General features: G+C 56.2%; 1 protein-coding gene across 1 annotated transcript in view; it reads left to right on the top strand.

Annotated features, from left to right (window-relative positions):
• The first annotated feature begins 624 nt into the window (after positions 1–624).
• The window catches only part of LOC144953743 (uncharacterized), a 23,196-nt gene continuing 4,715 nt past the window's right edge, over positions 625–19,105 (top strand). The window contains exons 1-10 of the mRNA XM_078884331.1: positions 625–740; positions 1,205–1,322; positions 3,703–3,781; positions 4,134–4,273; positions 5,197–5,406; positions 8,357–12,542; positions 13,219–13,338; positions 16,559–16,683; positions 17,205–17,894; positions 18,942–19,016. Coding sequence (XP_078740457.1) covers positions 657–740; positions 1,205–1,322; positions 3,703–3,781; positions 4,134–4,273; positions 5,197–5,406; positions 8,357–12,542; positions 13,219–13,338; positions 16,559–16,683; positions 17,205–17,894; positions 18,942–19,016 — 5,827 coding nt within the window. The 5' untranslated portion in view covers positions 625–656. The remainder of the gene's footprint in view (positions 741–1,204; positions 1,323–3,702; positions 3,782–4,133; positions 4,274–5,196; positions 5,407–8,356; positions 12,543–13,218; positions 13,339–16,558; positions 16,684–17,204; positions 17,895–18,941; positions 19,017–19,105) is intronic.

The raw sequence follows: 19,105 nt of genomic DNA on the forward strand, positions 1-19,105 counted from the left end.
CACACTACACTATATACTACACTACACTATACACTACGTTATATACTACACTATATACTACACTACACTATATACTACACTACACACTACACTATACACTACGTTATATGCTACAAGCTCATGGTGACTACACTACACACTACACTATATACTACACTACACACTACACTATATACTACACTACACACTACACTATATACTACACTATACACTACACTATACACTACACTACACTATACACTACACACTATACACTACACTATACACTACGATCAGTGTGAAGGTCTCTCTAACCCCACCCCCCCGTGACCCCCCCGTGACCCCCCGTGACCCCCCCGTGACCCCCACCCTCCCCCCCCGTGACCCCCCCGTGACCCCCCCCCGTAGCGCTGTGAGCTTTGTCAGAAGCAGGGTGCCACGGTGGGCTGTTTCCTGACGGCCTGTGCCAGCAACTTCCACTACATGTGTGCACGTCGCGCTCAGTGTTGCTTCCAGCAGGACAAGCAGGTCTTCTGTACCCGCCACGCCTCGCTCGTCACCACGCGGGTGAGAGAGACACACACAGACACACACAGACACACACAGATACACACGGAGACACAGACACACACACAGAGACACACACAGAGACACAGAGACACACAGACACACACTACATGTGTGCACGTCGCGCCCAATGCTGCTTCCAGCAGGACAAGCAGGTCTTCTGTACCCGCCACGCCTCGCTCGTCACCACGCGGGTGAGAGAGACACACAGACACACACACACAGACACACAGACACAGAGAGACAGAGACACACACAGAGACACACACAGACACACACTGCACGTCTTTGTGTGTCTCTGTGTGTCTCTGTGTGTCTCTGTGTGACTCTCTGTGTGTCTCTGTATCTCACTATGTGTGTCTCTGTGTGGGTCTCTGTGTGTCTGTGTCTGTCTCTGTGTGTGTGTCTCTGTCTCTGTGTGTGTCTCTGTCTCTGTGTGTGTCTCTCTCTGTGTGTGTGTCTCTGTGTGTGTCTCTGTGTGCCTCTCTGTCTCACTGTGTCTCTGTGTGTGTGTGTCTGTGTGTGTCTCTGTGTGTGTGTCTCTGTGTGTCTCTGTGTCTCACTGTGTGTGTCTCTGTGTCTGTGTGTCTCTCTGTGTGTGTCTCTCTGTGTGTGTCTCACTGTGTGTCTCACTGTGTGTCTCACTGTGTGTCTGTAGACGCTGTGTGAGGGAGACTTTGCCGTGTCTCGCCGAGTCTTCGTGCAAGTCGAGGGTTTGGCCCTCAAGAAGAAATTCCTCCATGGCATCAGCCCGGAGTCCGTGCGGATGATCATCGGTACGCACAGACACACACAGACACACACACACACACAGACACACAGACACTCACACACAGACACGCACACACAGGCACGCACACACAGGCACGCACACACAGGCACGCACACACAGGCACGCACACGCACGCACAGACACGCACAGACATTCACAGACATTCACAGACACGCACTCATGTACACGCGCAGACACACGCACGTACACCCATGCTCACACACAGACACGCACTCGCACACACACGTACACACGCACATACACACGCACATACACACGCACTCGCACGTACGTGTGTGTCTGTGTGCGTGTGTCTGTTTCTGTGTGTGTCTGTGTTTGTGTCTGTGTGTGTGTGTGTCTGTATCCTGTAAAACAACCCCCTACCTCCTCGCGGTGCCGGACGGGCAACGCTGTCGTGGACAGTGCTGTGGGGGGGAAGGCCAATTCAGATTGGCCTTTCCCTACATGGCGTCTGTGACCACCACAGTGGCCAAATGGAGGCTCTGGACAGGTGTGAGGGGCTGGTAACACCTCTACCTTTAATAAATTACCACTAAACCACGTCTAAAATATCTAATTAATAAGCTTGTGCCGGAGGCCCCGGGGGGACAGGCGTCTATGACGTCTCCTGGCCCAACCCCATTTGGCGGAGCCAGGAGACTGAATCTTCACCCTCGGGGCTCCTCCAGAAACAACGAAAAACCATTGCGGATGGCCACGTGGAATGTTCGAGCGCTCACTGCGGAGGAGAGGCTGCCACTCCTCTGTCGGGAGCTGGACCGGTACCGCCTGGATCTTTGTGGCATTCAGGAGGTCTGGTGGACCGGCTCTGGCTCCTGCCACCATGAGGGGTGGACAGTTTTCCACTCGGGGCAGGAGACTGCCAAACAACAGGGTGTGGCTCTTCTTCTGAACAAAAGAATGAAGGGGGCGTGGGAGCGTGGTGGTGAGGTGTGGGAAGCTGTAAGCCCCAGGCTACTTTTGGCTCGTTTTCCCATCAACCGGAAGCGAGGAGTGGTGGTCGTGGCTACTTATGCCCCCACAGAAGACGAACATCCGTGGAGGGATGCAGGCAAGGCCGATGAGTCGGATGCCTTCTATGACCTCCTGTCACAGGTGCTGGCTAAAGTGGCCCCTCGGGATAGAGTCATCTTGTTGGGTGACTTCAATGCCTGAGTTGGCCATGATGCTGGCACCTGGTCTGGAGTGATTGGAAGGCATGGGCCAGATCAGCTCAATAACAACGGTAGGAGGCTGCTAGATTTTTGTGCAGCCCATGGGCTTGTAATTACCAACACGCTCTTCCGGCATCAGCGCATCCACACAACATCATGGATGCATGCCGGGTCCAAGCAAGAACATCTGCTGGACTACATAGTGACGGACCAGCGGATGCGAGCCCATGTCCTTGACACCAGGACCTACCGTGGAGCTGATCTATCCTCTGACCATCGACTAGTCATCTGTAAGATGCGCCTGCCATTCTTCCACTCCGGTGGTGGGTGTACACCCTGGACCTCATTGAAATCTAAGGTGGCCTGGTCTCAGCTAGCTGATTAAAGTTGCAAGCGAGAATTTCATCATCGCTTGCGGCTGGGGTTGGCATCGTCCCCCACTCCTCCTGATGTCGAAGGTAAATGGGCGAGGTTTAGGACTGACTCAGGCAGCTGCAATGGCTGCTTTGGGTACACGGTCCAGACCTCCCCAGAGACCCTGACTGACAGAGGAGGTGTTCAAGCTGGCTGAGAAAAAGCGACAGGCCCACTCTCATCGGCTACAGCATCCCACGTCGGAGAATGAGGAGGCTTACCGAAGCCTTCGCTCGGAGGTTCGGAGAGCCGTGAGGCGCTGCAAGGATGGGTGGTGGTCGCGGGTTGCTGAGGAGATGGAATCTGCCTCAATAGCCCGCGATCACAAATCACTATTTAATTCCATCAAAAAAGTAACCTGCAGCACCACACCTATTACCATCATTAGGGGAAAAACTGTGATCCAATCTTCTTGGTTCTTTCGGTAAATCACGTAGAAGGGAAGTAATAAAATAATAAAAACAAAACATAATTAAATAATTCTCACGACGCAAGCAGCCGCCCTCACCTGAGGACGGCTGCTTGCGTTGTGGCCGAAACGTCGTGAGAATTATTTTATTATGTTTTTTTATTACTTCCCTTCTACGTGACTTTACCGAAAGAACCAAGAAGATGAATCCCTGCAGTCACGAAAGCTTTAAATCGAAATGTGATCCAATCTTCGACCACCAAGAACAGTGGCGAATGGCGGTTGTTGTTGTCTATGTGTGTGTGTGTGTCTGTGTGTGTGTCTGTGTGTGTGTCTATGTGTGTGTGTATCTATGTGTGTGTCTGTGTGTGTGTATCTGTCTGCAGGCTCTCTCACTATCGATGCCCTGGGAGTCCTAACAGAGCTGTCAGAGTGCGATGGCTTCCTCTACCCCATTGGATACACGTGAGACACACCGCTTAGACACACACAGACAGACATAGACACATACACACACAGACAGACACACACAAAGACACACACAGACAGACATAGACACACACACACATAGACACACACACATAGACACACACACATAGACACACACACACATAGACACACAAACACATAGACACACATACATAGACACACACACACACATAGATGCACACACAGACACACACACATAGACACACACACATAGACACACACACATAGACACTGCTGTATATGTGGGGGTCTTGAAAAAAAATGTATTAAATGAAAAAATACGTAATTATCTAAAATGATGCTAATGCATGTGATTGTCTATGTGTAGGTGTCGTCGCGTCTACTGGAGCACGGTCCACGCTGGGCGCCGCTGCGTCTACACTTGCCGCATTCTCGAGTTCCGACCCAAACCCGCGGCTCCGGACGTGAATAGCACCCAGTCACACAGCACGGAGACGCACACACGGGGTGAGCGCCACACACACACACAGGCACACACAGGCACGCACAGGCACACACAAGCACACACGGGGTGAGCGCCACACACACACACAGGCACACACAGGCACGCACAGGCACACACAAGCACACACGGGGTGAGCGCCACACACACGCACAGGCACACACAGGCACACACAGGCACGCACGCACAGGCACGCACACACAGGCACACACAGGCACACACAGGCACGCACAAGCACACACGGGGTGAGCGCCACACACACACACAGGCACACACAGGCACGCACAGGCACACACAAGCACACACGGGGTGAGCGCCACACACACACACAGGCACACACAGGCACGCACAGGCACACACAAGCACACACGGGGTGAGCGCCACACACACGCACAGGCACACACAGGCACACACAGGCACGCACGCACAGGCACGCACACACAGGCACACACAGGCACACACAGGCACACACAGGCACGCACAAGCACACACGGGGTGAGCGCCACACACACACACACAGGCACACACAGGCACGCACAAGCACACACGGGGTGAGCACCACGCACGCACAGGCACACACACACACAAGCACACACGGGGTGAGCACCACGCACACACAAGCACACACGCACAAGCACACACGGGGTGAGCACCACGCACGTACAGGCACGGGGGGGGGGGAGGTCCAGTCTCGTGCAGTCGTAGTGGGGGTCCATGCGTGGTGGGGGGGGGCAGCTCTCCCCGTGATCGTCTTGCCCAGCGGGGGTCGGTCTCACGGTTTGGCGAGCGCCGGCGGCACCGGCGGCACCGGGACGACGCCGCAGCAGCCGGGACGGCTTGCGGTGTCCTCCCTGCGACGTGCGCGAGAGGGGGTCGTGGGCGTCCCTCACCGCACGCTCTGACTCCCCCTCCCCTCCCCGGGACCCAGACGACGCGGCCGGGACGGTCGAGACGGTGCCGGCGCTGGCGACGTTGGCGGCCGCCGCCGCCGCCAACGTCGGAGGGGCCGGGCCTTCCGCCGAGGCCTGCGGCAAGGCCCCGGCAATCGGAAAGTCCCCGGGGTCTCCGCGCGGCGGCGGCGGTGACGGCGGAGCCGCTGCGGCAAAGGCCGCTGCCGTGGCCTCGTACGAAAACCCTGGTGAGGATACACACACAGCAGCAAATATACGCTGCACTATACACTACACTACATCATAAACTATTACTACACTACATTATACACTACTACACTACACTGTATACTACACTATACACTACTACACTACACTATACACTACTACACTACATTATATACTACGACACTACATCATATACTACTACTACACTACATTATACACTACTACACTACATTATATACTACTACACTACATTATATACTACTACACTACATTATACACTACTACACTACATTATTTACTACTACACTACATTATATACTACTACACTACACTACACACTACTACACTACACTACACACTACTAGACTACACTATACACTACACTATACACTATACTCTTTGGTTATTTCGGTAAAGTCACGTAGGTAGAAAATAAAATAAAACTAAAAATTACAAATCACGACGTTTCGATCGCAACACAAGAGGTCGTCCTCCGGCGGGAAAAATCATCCAGCAGTGGAACTGCTGAACCAGGAACAAACACAGCGAGAGAGCCGCTACACCGAGGTTGTCAGCTGTCTTCTTGGTTCTTTCGGTAAAGTCACGTAGAAGGGAAGTAATAAAATAATAAAAATAAAAGATAAAAACGTAATATTGTTTTATTTTTATTATTTTATTACTTCCCTTCTACGTGATGACTTTTCCGAAAGAACCAAGAAGATGAATCCCTGCAGTTACGAAAGCTTTAAATCGAAAAATCACGTCAGCTGTGTTAATAGGGGAGATTAGGGAGAGAGAGATTAGCATGAAATGAGCTTCCGTCGCCGCATTAACACAGCTGACGTGCTCCCGTGCGGAAATGGATTCCTTTCCAGCTCAGACCTCGCCTGCTTGCCCATCACCACATGTATATGTAGTGCTGCACTCGGCACGACAGCTTCTGGCTTTTCTTTCTCACTTTATTCCGCAAACACCGATCAACATTCCTCCTCCGCGCTCTCCGCTCGCTCGCTCCGCGTCGCTCGCTCCGCGTCTCTCACTCTGCCGACTCTCCTCTCCACTCTCTCCGGCACACTCCAGCCGCTCTTTATCGGCTTTTTCGTCACACTCAGTCGCTCTTTATCGGCTTTTCCGTCACACTCAGTTGCTCTTTATCGGCTTTTTCGTCACACTCAGTCGCTCTTTATCGGCTTTTTCGTCACACTCCAGTCGCTTTCTGCTGGCTTCTCCACTGCTACCCTACACTTCTCCACTGCTACCCTACACCTCTCCACTGCTACCCTACACTTCTCCACTGCTACCCTACACCTCTCCACTGCTACCCTACACTTCTCCACTGCTACTCTGTACTTCTCCACTGCTACCCTACACTTCTCCACTGCTACCCTACACTTCTCCACTGCTACCCTACACTTCTCCACTGCTACCCTACACCTCTCCACTGCTACCCTACACTTCTCCACTGCTACCCTACACTTCTCCACTGCTACCCTACACTTCTCCACTGCTACCCTACACCTCTCCACTGCTACCCTACGCTTCTCCACTGCTACCCTACACCTCTCCACTGCTACCCTACACTTCTCCACTGCTACTCTGTACTTCTCCACTGCTACCCTACACTTCTCCACTGCTACCCTACACTTCTCCACTGCTACCCTACACCTCTCCACTGCTACCCTACACCTCTCCACTGCTACCCTACACTTCTCCACTGCTACCCTACACTTCTCCACTGCTACCCTACGCTTCTCCACTGCTACCCTACACCTCTCCACTGCTACCCTACACCTCTCCACTGCTACCCTACACCTCTCCACTGCTACCCTACACCTCTCCACTGCTACCCTACACCTCTCCACTGCTACCCTACACCTCTCCACTGCTACCCTACACTTCTCCACTGCTACCCTACTTTTCTCCACTGCTACCCTACACTTCTCCACTGCTACCCCACACCTCTCCACTGCTACCCTACACTTCTCCACTGCTACCCTACTCTTCTCCACTGCTACCCTACTCTTCTCCACTGCTACCCTACACTTCTCCACTGCTACCCTACACTTCTCCACTGCTACCCTACACTTCTCCACTGCTACCCTACTCTTCTCCACTGCTACCCTACTCTTCTCCACTGCTACCCTACACTTCTCCACTGCTACCCTACACTTCTCCACTGCTACCCTACTCTTCTCCACTGCTACCCTACACCTCTCCACTGCTACCCTACACTTCTCCACTGCTACCCTACACTTCTCCACTGCTACCCTACACTTCTCCACTGCTACCCTACTCTTCTCCACTGCTACCCTACACCTCTCCACTGCTACCCTACACCTCTCCACTGCTACCCTACACTTCTCCATTGCTACACTATACACTACTACACACTACACTATACACTACACTATACACTACTATACTACACTATACACTACTACACTACTCACTACACACTACTACACTATACACTACTACACTACACTATACACTACTACACTATACACTACTACACTATACTACTACACTACACTATACACTACACTATACACTACTACACTATACACTACTACACTATACACTACTACACTATACACTACTACACTATACACTACACTACACTATACACTACACTATACTCTACTACACTCTACACTACTACACTATACACTACACTATACACTACTACACTATACACTACTACACTATACACTACACTATACTATACACTATACACTACACTATACTCTACTACACTATACACTACTACACTATACACTACTACACTATACACTACACTATACACTACTACACTATACACTACTACACTATACACTACTACACTATACACTACTACACTATACACTACTACACTATACACTACTACACTACTACACTATACACTACACTATACACTACACACTACACTATACTCTACAACCCCCCCCCCCCCCCCGCGTGCCTCCCCAGGGAGCCCGCCCCGCCGAGCGTCTCACATCATCATGGTCAGCGACGAGTCGGTCTCCCCGGTGCGCCGGCGGATCCCCGCGCGCAAACCGCACTACCTCCTGTCGCCGCCGGCGCCGGCACGGCCACCGCGGATCACCGCCATCGCCGCCTCCTCCTCGTCCTCGTCGTCGTCCTCGTCGGCGTCGTCCGGCTCGACGTTGGTGTCTGTGCCCGTCGCCCATCACCACCTGCAGCAGCAGCCGCAGCAGCAGCAGCCGCAGCAGCCGCAGCAGCCGCAGCAGCAGGAGAAGGGGACACCACTGGGCAGGAGTCTAACTCAGCAGCCTGAGCTGCACAGGAGCAGCGAGCGCTCGCTGCTGCCTTGCGGTGGTGACGGTGTCGGTGGTGGTGTCGGTGGTGGTGTTGGTGGTGGTGTTGGTGTCGTTGGTGGTGGTGGTGGTGTCTCCGTTGAGGAGGGGCTGGCCGATTGCCTTGATTTGGTCGGGCTGCTCAACCACGATCATCATCATCAGCAGCTACATCATCATCAGCAGCAGCTACATCATCAGCAGCAGCAGCTACATCAGCAGCAGCAGCTACATCAGCAGCAGCATCAGGCAAGGCCTCTGAATGCCCTCTGTGGAAAATCCGAGCCTCCCGCTCCTCCTCCTCATCCTCCAACGGGCGACGAGGAGATGCCCCCCCCCCACCACCACGCTGCTGCCCCCCCCCACCAATCTCCCCCCACCACCACCGCCCACCACCACCAGCCGGACTGCGAGCTGTCTGCGCTCGCCCCGTTCAGCTCTCCCGACCTGCAGCTGCTGAGCGTCGTGGCCATGTCCATCGGGGGGGCGGCGGGGGGCGGTGACGGCGAGGCTCTCGCGCCGCTCCCCACCGACGTCGGGGAGACGTCGGCGGCGTCGCCGCGGGACCCGGCGGCCACGGCGGGGTCCGTCGTTTCGGCCAGGTACCAGTTTGCGTTAGAGGAGCTGGCCGCGGACAGGGAGGAGGACGACCTGGAGCGGCGCGTTGCCCCCCCCCCGGCCGCCCTCCTCGCCCCTCCGCCCGGGCAGCTCCCGTACCGCCCCGGCGGCGGCGGCCTCCCCTCCGGTCGCCACGGCGACGAGGCCTCGGCGGAGGCGTCGGCGGCGGCGGCGCTGGCCGACCCGGAGCTCCACCTCCTGTTGGACGAGATGCTGCAGCAGCAGCTGCTACAGCAGCAGCTGCATCAGCAGCAGCAGCATCAGCAGCTACAGCTGCAGCAGCAGCAGCATCAGCAGCAGCAGCAACAGGGTGACAATGCGGCTCCAGCGGCAGCTCCGATTCCTTCCTCTGACGACGACGAGGGCGGCGGCTGCGGTGGCCGCTACTCCGCTTTGCCGCGCCTCGTCTTCGACGTCGGCGCCGCCAACGCCGTCACCGCCGGCGATCATCGCTCGCCGCCGCCGCCGCTACCGGCGCAGGAGGAGGGGGAGATGCGGATCGGCGGGCAGGTGGATGGCGCGGACGACGACGGCGAGGACAACGGCGCTGGCGACGGTGACGGCGAGGCGGCGTCCGCAAGCGGCAGCGGTGCCGGTAGCGCCGGCGCATCGACGACGCCGACGCCGGTCGCGGCGTCACCGGCGGCTGCGGCAATGGAGCGACGTGCGGCCGGGACGACGGCCGTCAAGGCCTCCGACGGTCGTGGTGACAGTGACGGTGCCACCGCCGCCGCTAATGACGCCGCTACCGCCGGTAGTTGCGGTGTTGCCGGTGACGCTGCCGCTGCGGCTACTTCTGCGGCTACTTCTGCCACTACATCTGCGGCTACTTCTGCCGCTACATCTGCCACTACTTCTGCGGCTACTTCTGCGGCTACTTCTGCGGCTGGCAGTGGCCACGGCGGCGATGCCACCACCACCTCCACCTCTTTCCACCTGCCGGTCTCCATTGCCCAGCTGCTGCTCACGGACCCCAAACTTCAGTCGAGCTTCGTGGACCTCCGGCGAGCCGGGGATGGCGCCGGCGGCGCCGCCAGCGGCCGGCAGCTGCGCCGCACCCACAGCCTCGACTGCCGCGCCGGCAACGCCCGTGGTGGCGCTTCTGGCGGTGGCGGCGGTTCCGGCGTGGTAGGGAGAGCGGAGCCGATCGGTCGCCGTAGTCGGAGCGTTCCGGCTGCGGCGGCGGAGGCGGAGGCGGTTGCCACGGCCGCGGCTGTCGCCGTGGCAACTCGCCACGGCAACCCCTTGCGCGAGGAGGAAGAGGCGGAGGAGGAGAAGGAGGAGGGGCCAGGGGAAAATTCCGTGGCGACCGCGGTTACCGTGGCGACTGCGGGGACCGTTTCAACTTCAAGTAATGCGGAAACTTCGGGGACCGTGGCGACCGCGGCGGTTACCGTGGCGACTACGGGGACCGCGGTTACCATGGCCACTACGGGGACCGCGGTTACCGTGGCGACTACGGGGACCGCGGTTTCCGTGGCCACTACGGGGACCGCGGTTACCGTGGCGACTACGGGGACCGCGGTTACCGTGGCGACCACGGGGACCGCTGCAATTTCAAGGACCGCGGAAACTCCGGTTACCGCGGCGACCGCGGTTGCCGCGGCGACCGCGCCGACACTCGCGGCTCCTTCCACGGCGACGTGGACCCTCCCGACGGCGGCGTGCGTCGTCCCGTTCACCGCGGCGCCGCCGATGTTCACGCTCTCATCGCCGGGCCTCACCTGGTCGTTCGCACCGCCGCCGCCACCGCCGCCGCCGCTCCCCAACGGCCACGGAGCGCCGGCGGTGACCTCGGCGGTTCCCTCGCCGGGGCCGCCCGACGCTCCGCCCCCGACCCTCCCCCCGCCCCGGGTCTTCCTCGTCTCGGCCGACGGCTCCGGCGCCAGCCTCGTGTCCCCGCCGGCGCCTCCTCCGCCGTTCCTCGGCAAGATGCCGGACGGCGCCGCTCAGCCGGCGTCGCGGCCGACGCCGCAGCCGCTGGTGCTGTTCGGCAGCCAGCACCGGCAGTACCACCAGCACCAGCTGCTCGCCGGCGTGGGCGGCGCCAGCGTGGGGGCCGCCGGCAACTCCAACGTGACCATCATCTCTCTGCCTTCGTCCATGATGCACCAGCACCACCAGCAGCAGCACCAGCTGATGATGTCGCCCGAGGCCGCCGCTGGTTTTGACCGCGGCGGTGGCGGCGGTGCCGGCAACTTCATGCTGCGCTTCCTGGCGGTCGGCTCGCCGCTCAACTTCGCGCAGCCGGCGCCGGCGGTCGGTCCGCCGCCGCCGCCACCGCCTCCCAGCATTGCCAAAACCCTGCAGCAACAGCAACAGCAGCAGCAGCAGCAACAGCAGCAGCAGCAACAGCAGCTGCAGCAACAGCAGCAGCAACAACAGCAGCAGCAACTACAGCAGCTGCAGCAGCAACAGCAGCAGCTGCAGCAGCAGCGGCAGCAGTTTGCCGCGATGTCGGGGCTCTACGGCGTCGGTGCCAGGCCGGCGCCGGATCCGTCGCGCAGTTGCTCCGGGTTCGGCGGCGGCGGCGTCACCACCACCACGATGATGAGCGCCACGACCACGACCACCAGCGTCGGCACAGGCGTCACCACCACTACCACCACCGCAGCAGCAGCAGCAGGATGTGGGCGGCTAGCACCCGGCGGCGGTGCCGGTTGTGGTAGTAGTAGTACCGCCACTACCGCCTCCTCCCTGTGGAACCCGTTTGGCGCGGCGCTGGCAGCTGCCGCCGCCGCCGCCACCACCACGACCACCGCCACCACCGCCACCACCACGAGGCGTCCGAAGCCCAAACAACAACCGCAGCAGCAGCAGCCACCGACGACGCAGCAGCAGCAGCAGCTGCAGCTGCAGCATCAGCAGCAGCTGCAACAGCTGCAGCAGCAGCAGCAGAAGGCGTCAAACGCCAGGGCGCCGATGCCGGCGCCGTCGGCTGTGCCGTCGTTTGCCCCGGCAGGCAAGCTGGCGGAGAGCTGCCAGCTGGGACTGGAATCGCTGTGCAGAGTATTCCGCGCCGGCGGCGACTTCCTGCCGTTGCCCTCGAAGCAGCAGCAGCAGCCTCCTGCTGCGGCTGCTCCAGCTGCGGCTGCTGCTGCTGCGGGAGACGCAAGGGGCAAGAAGAGGTGGAGGGACGAGGTCGCTGCTGGTGCCCGCGGCGGTGCCGGTGCCGGTGGCGTTGGTGGCGATGAGTCTGGGGCAGCGGGGACGCAGCACGGGTGAGTGAGGAGATGTGTGTTTGTGTGTCTATGTGTGTGTGTGTGTGTCTGTGTCTGTGTGTGTGGCTGTGTGTGTCTGTGTGTGTGGCTGTGTGTGTGTCTGAACAAAAGATTGAAGGGGGCGTGGCGGTGAGGTGTGGGAAGCTGTAAGCCCCAGGCCACTCTGTCGCTGTGAGTATTAGTCTCCTCTCGTGTGGTGGTGGTGGTGCTGACGACGATGACGATGTTGCTGTTGTTGATGATGATGATAATGACGATGATGACGACGATGACGATGTTGCTGTTGACGATGATGACGATGTTGCTGTTGACGACGATGACGATGATGATGATGACGATGATGACGATGATGACGATGACGACGATGACGATGTTGCTGTTGACGATGATGACGATGTTGCTGTTGACGACGATGACGACGATGACGATGATGATGATGACGATGATGACGATGTTGCTGTTGACGATGATGACGATGATGACGATGTTGCTGACGATGATGACGATGTTGCCGATGATGATGATGCTGAAGATGATGACGATGATGACGATGTTGACGATGTTGCTGTTGATGATGATGCCGATGATGATGATGAAGATGATGATGATGATGATGACGATGTTGACGATGTTGCTGTTGATGATGATGCCGATGTTGCTGTTGACGATGTTGCAGCAACAAGCGTGTCCGCATCAAGATGCCGTCGTTCAATCTGTCGGAATTTGGGGACACGGGAGACGAGGCAGAGGAGGAGGAAGATGACGACGACGATGAAGACGATGAGAGGGTGGAGAGGTGAAGCTCTCATCCACAACCCTCCACCACTACCACCATTACCTCCACTGCCATCACTACCACCACCACCTCCACCACTACCACCTACACCACTACCACCTCCACTACCACTACCACCACTACCACCTTTACCACCACCACCATCACCTCCACCACCACCACCTCCATCACTACCACCTCCACTACCACCACTACCACCTTTACCACCACCACCATCACCTCCATCACTACCACCTCCATCACTACCACCTCCACTACCACCACTACCACCACCACTACCACCTTTACCACTACCACCTCCACCACCACCACTACTACCATCACTACCACTTCCACCACCACCACTACCAACTCTATCACCTTCACCACTACCACCACCACCACTACCACCTTTACCACTAACACCTCCACCACCACCATCACCTCCATCACTACCACCTCCACTACCACCACTACCACCACCACTACCACCTTTACCACTACCACCACCATCACCTCCATCACTACCACCTGATTCTAGATTTGAAGCTTTTGTGACTGCAAGGATTCATATTCTTAGGTTTTTTCGGTAAAGTCACGTAGGTAAAAAATTAATGAAAGTAAAATAGAAATAAAATTAAAATCACGACGTTTCGGAGGCAACACAAACTTTCGTCTTCAGGTGCAGTGATTTCAGCCGCACCACCTCTACATAACAATAGGCCCAGTCAACCATTCTACACAACAAAGACTCATCTCCTGGCAGCGATTTCAGCCGCACCACCTCTACATAACAATAGGCTCAGTCAACCATTCTACACAACAAAGACTCATCTCCTGGCAGCGATTTCAGCCGCACCACCTCTACATAACAATAGGCTCAGTCAACCATTCTACACAACAAAGACTCATTTCCTGGCAGCGATTTCAGCCGCACCACCTCTACATAACAATAGGCTCAGTCAACCATTCTACACAACAAAGACTCATTTCCTGGCAGCGATTTCAGCCGCACCACCTCCACATAACAATAGGCTCAGTCAACCATTCTACACAACAAAGACTCATTTCCTGGCAGCGATTTCAGCCACACCACCTCTACATAACAATAGGCTCAGTCAACCATTCTACACAACAAAGACTCATTTCCTGGCAGCGATTTCAGCCGCACCACCTCTACATAACAATAGGCTCAGTCAACCATTCTACACAACAAAGACTCATTTCCTGGCAGCGATTTCAGCCGCACCACCTCCACATAACAAAAGGCTCAGTCAACCATTCTACACAACAAAGACTCATCTCCTGGCAGCGATTTCAGCCGCACCACCTCTACATAACAAAAGGCTCAGTCAACCATTCTACACAACAAAGACTCATTTCCTGGCAGCGATTTCAGCCGCACCACCTCTACATAACAATAGGCTCAGTCAACCATTCTACACAACAAAGACTCATCTCCTGGCAGCGATTTCAGCCGCACCACCTCTACATAACAAAAGGCTCAGTCAACCATTCTACACAACAAAGACTCATTTCCTGGCAGCGATTTCAGCCGCACCACCTCTACATAACAATAGGCTCAGTCAACCATTCTACACAACAAAGACTCATTTCCTGGCAGCGATTTCAGCCGCACCACCTCCACATAACAAAAGGCTCAGTCAACCATTCTACACAACAAAGACTCATCTCCTGGCAGCGATTTCAGCCGCACCACCTCTACATAACAAAAGGCTCAGTCAACCATTCTACACAACAAAGACTCATTTCCTGGCAGCGATTTCAGCCGCACCACCTCTACATAACAATAGGCTCAGTCAACCATTCTACACAACAAAGACTCATCTCCTGGCAGCGATTTCAGCCGCACCACCTCTACATAACAAAAGGCTCAGTCAACCATTCTACACAACAAAGACTCATTTCCTGGCAGCGATTTCAGCCGCACCACCTCTACATAACAATAGGCTCAGTCAACCATTCTACACAACAAAGACTCATTTCCTGGCAGCGATTTCAGCCGCACCACCTCCACATAACAAAAGGCTCAGTCTCTTTCACACGAACCTTCACATCAGCCACACCTAGTTTACACAACAAAGGCTCATTCCTAACAGCGTGCTTCAGCCGCACTGAACCTCACAGAAATAATATTCAGGGCCTACCTTGGCTCCTCCCACCCTCAACCAGTATATATACAAGGACTATTTTCTTGGAATTTCTCTCACTTGATACAGCCATCGTGCTGTGACGGTTCCACCTGAAGACAGAGGCTTGTGTTGCCTCCGAAACGTCGTGATTTTTATTTTATTTTAATTTTACTTTTATTAATTTTAATTTTTTACCTACGCGACTTTACCGAAAAAACCTAAGAATGTGTCTGTACTGTACGCGTTGTGATGTCCGCTGTACTGTACACAGCCCTCCTGGGTAATTGTAGATTTGAAGCTGACCAATGTCTCTCGTAGCCCGGCCACCACCCCAACACGTCCCATTCCCTGGCTACCACATTCAGATAATCCCCTCCCCCCCTAACTTGTATTTAAGGGTTGGTCTTTTCGAATTTTCCTCACTAGATGCAGTAATTTTAGCTGTGACGGTCCCACAGCTGATGATGGAGACTTGTCTTCTTGGTTCTTTCGGTAAAGTCACGTAGAAGGGAAGTAATAAAATAATAAAAACAAAACATAATAAAATAATTCTCACGACGTTTCGGCCACAACGCAAGCAGCTGCTTGCGTTGTGGCCGAAACGTCGTGAGAATTATTGTGAGAAGTATTTTATTATGTTTTGTTTTTATTATTTTATTACTTCCCTTCTACGTGACTTTACCGAAAGAACCAATAAGATGAATCCCTGCAGTCACGAAAGAAGCTATAAATCTGAGACTTGTGTGTTGCCTCCGAAACGTTGTCGTGATTTTTATTATTTTATTTTAATTTGATTTTATTTTTTTACCTACACGGTGACTTTACCGAAAAAATCTGAGAGTATGTGAACCCCCTGGGTGAGTGGATGTGAGATGGCAGAGCCCGGCACACGCCGGCTGTTGTGTGTTGCTAGAGATTAGCGAGGGGTGAGTGCCCATCTCACACCTGTACCACCCTTGACCGCAGCGTCTCTCTCGCTGTGGTTCATCCCGAATTGGCAGGTAGGAACTTGGTTGGACGGCGCATTCGTTGCACGACAGACAGATGTGCACGACAGACAGACACGTGTTTGTGTTTGTGTGCGTCAGGATGGGCGTCGTGAATCTGCCTGCCACCACCGCCGCCACCACCGCCACCATGGCCACCACCGCCACCATGATCTCCTCTTGCAACTTCAGCACCCGCGCCGAGGAGCTGGCAGCCTTGTGTACACGTGAGACACACACACAGACACACACACAGACACACACATTGATACACACACGCACGCAGACACACACACACAGACACGCACGCACACACACACGCACACACACACACACAGACACACACACACACATGCACATTATCGTCGTGATCTGGGTTTGTAGAGTTGGTATTCTCAAAGTGCTCCACAGTGCGCCGTTCGTTGCCGGCAGCACTTGCCCCAACAGTCTGCCGAGTGCTATACGGGGGAGCTTTGTCTTTGTATCTCACTGATTAACACCCCCCTCCCTGCCTCCCCTCCCTGCCTCCCCTCCCTGCCTCCCCTCCCTCCACTCTCCTCCTTCCCCTCCCTCCCCTCCCTCCCTCTCCACCCTCCCCTCCCTCCCTCTCCTCCCTCCCTCCCTCACTCTCCTTCCTCTCCTCCCCTCCCTCTCCTCCCTTCACTCCCTCCCTCCCCTCCCTCCCTCCCCTCCCTCCCCTCCCTCTCTCCCTCCCTCCCTCTCCACCCCCCCCCCCCCCGCCCCCCAGCGTGTGAGGAGGGCACCGATGAGGAGTCGTTCAACTCCCCGCTGCTGGCGCTGCTGCTGCGCCGCCAAGCTGCCGCTGAGCTCGAGGAGTCCCAGCGGCGCCAGCGGCTGAGGCAGCGGCGACACCACCGGCGACACCACCAGCACCACCAGCAGCTGCAGCAGCAGCACCACCAGCAGCAGCTGCAGCAGAGCGGCAAGCGGCGGCGGCCGCAGCATGAGCCGCGTCGTCACGACGACTACTACGACGACGACGACGATGACGGCTACGATGATGATGATGACGACGACAGCGACAGCGGCGATTGCGGAGATTTCGCTGCCGTTGGATCCACGTGGGATTGCCCCTCCTCCTCCTCCTCCCCCACCGCTGCCACCAAACCAGCAGCTCCCACCGCTGCCACCAAACCAATCCCCACCGCTGCCACCAAACCAGCTCCCACCGCTGCCACCAAACCAATCCCCACCGCTGCCACCAATTCGGCCCCCGCCAACGCCAACACGTCCGCCGTGGGGTCACCGCCGCTGCCGGGGTCACCGCCGGGGTCGTTGCCGGGGTCGGGGTCGTTGCCGGGGTCGTCGGGGTCGTTGCCGGGGCGACCGCCCCCCCCCGGCGAGGCGGAGAAGCCCGGCCTCATCGTGGAGATCGCCAGCGACGACGGGTTTTTCGTGCGCTCGCACTCCGTGCACGGTGCCTACGCTCACCCTACGCTCACCCTATGCTCACCCTACGCTCACCCTACACTCACCCAATGCTCACCCAACACTCACTCACCCTACACTCACTCACCCTACGCTCACCCTACGCTCACTCACCCACCACTCACCCACCACTCACCCAACACTCACCCTACACTCACCCTACACTCACCCTACGCTCACCCTACGCTCACCCAATGCTCACCCTATGCTCACCCTACGCTCACCCTACGCTCACCCTACGCTCACCCTACGCTCACCCTACGCTCACCCAACGCTCACCCTACACTCACCCTACACTCACCCTACGCTCACCCTACGCTCACCCTACGCTCACCCTACGCTCACCCTACGCTCACCCAACGCTCACCCTACGCTCACCCTACGCTCACCCTACGCTCACCCAACGCTCACCCAACGCTCACCCTACGCTCACCCTACGCTCACCCAGTGCTCACCCTACGCTCACCCTACGCTCACCCTACGCTCACCCAACGCTCACCCTACGCTCACCCTACGCTCACCCTACGCTCACCCAGTGCTCACCCAGTGCTCACCCACCACTCACCCAGTGCTCACCCAACACTCACCCAACACTCACCCAGTGCTCACCCAACACTCACTCACCCAACACTCACTCACCCACCTCTCACCCAGTGCTCACCCAACACTCACCCAACACTCACCCAGCACTCACGCTCCGTGCACGGTGCCTACGCTCATGGTGGTGATGATGATAGTGGTAGTGGTGATGTTGATGATGATGGTGGAGATGATGGTGATGATGGTGATGATGATGATGGTGGTGGTGATGATAGTGATGATGATGATGGTGGAGATGATGGTGATGATGATGATGGTGGTGATGATGATGATAGTGATGATGATGTTGGTGATGTTGATGGTGGTAGTGATGATGGTGATGATGGTGGTGGTGATGATGATAGTGATGATGATGTTGGTGATGTTGATGGTGGTGATGATGATGGTGATGATGGTGATGATGGTGATGATGATGACATCTCTCCCCCACCCACAGAAGCGTGGAAGGCGGTGACTGACGGGGTTTTGCAGCTCAGAAAGAAGTCTTGGCAGAGGCCGGTCATCTTTGACGGTAAACCACGGTCACGTGACACGTGTGTGTGTGTGTCTGTGTGTGTGTCTGTGTGTGTGTGTGTCTGTGTGTGTGTGTGTGTGTGTCTG

This window comes from Lampetra fluviatilis, chromosome 82 (assembly GCF_964198595.1).
Source record: "Lampetra fluviatilis chromosome 82, kcLamFluv1.1, whole genome shotgun sequence".
NCBI classification, from domain to species: Eukaryota; Metazoa; Chordata; class Hyperoartia; order Petromyzontiformes; family Petromyzontidae; genus Lampetra; species Lampetra fluviatilis.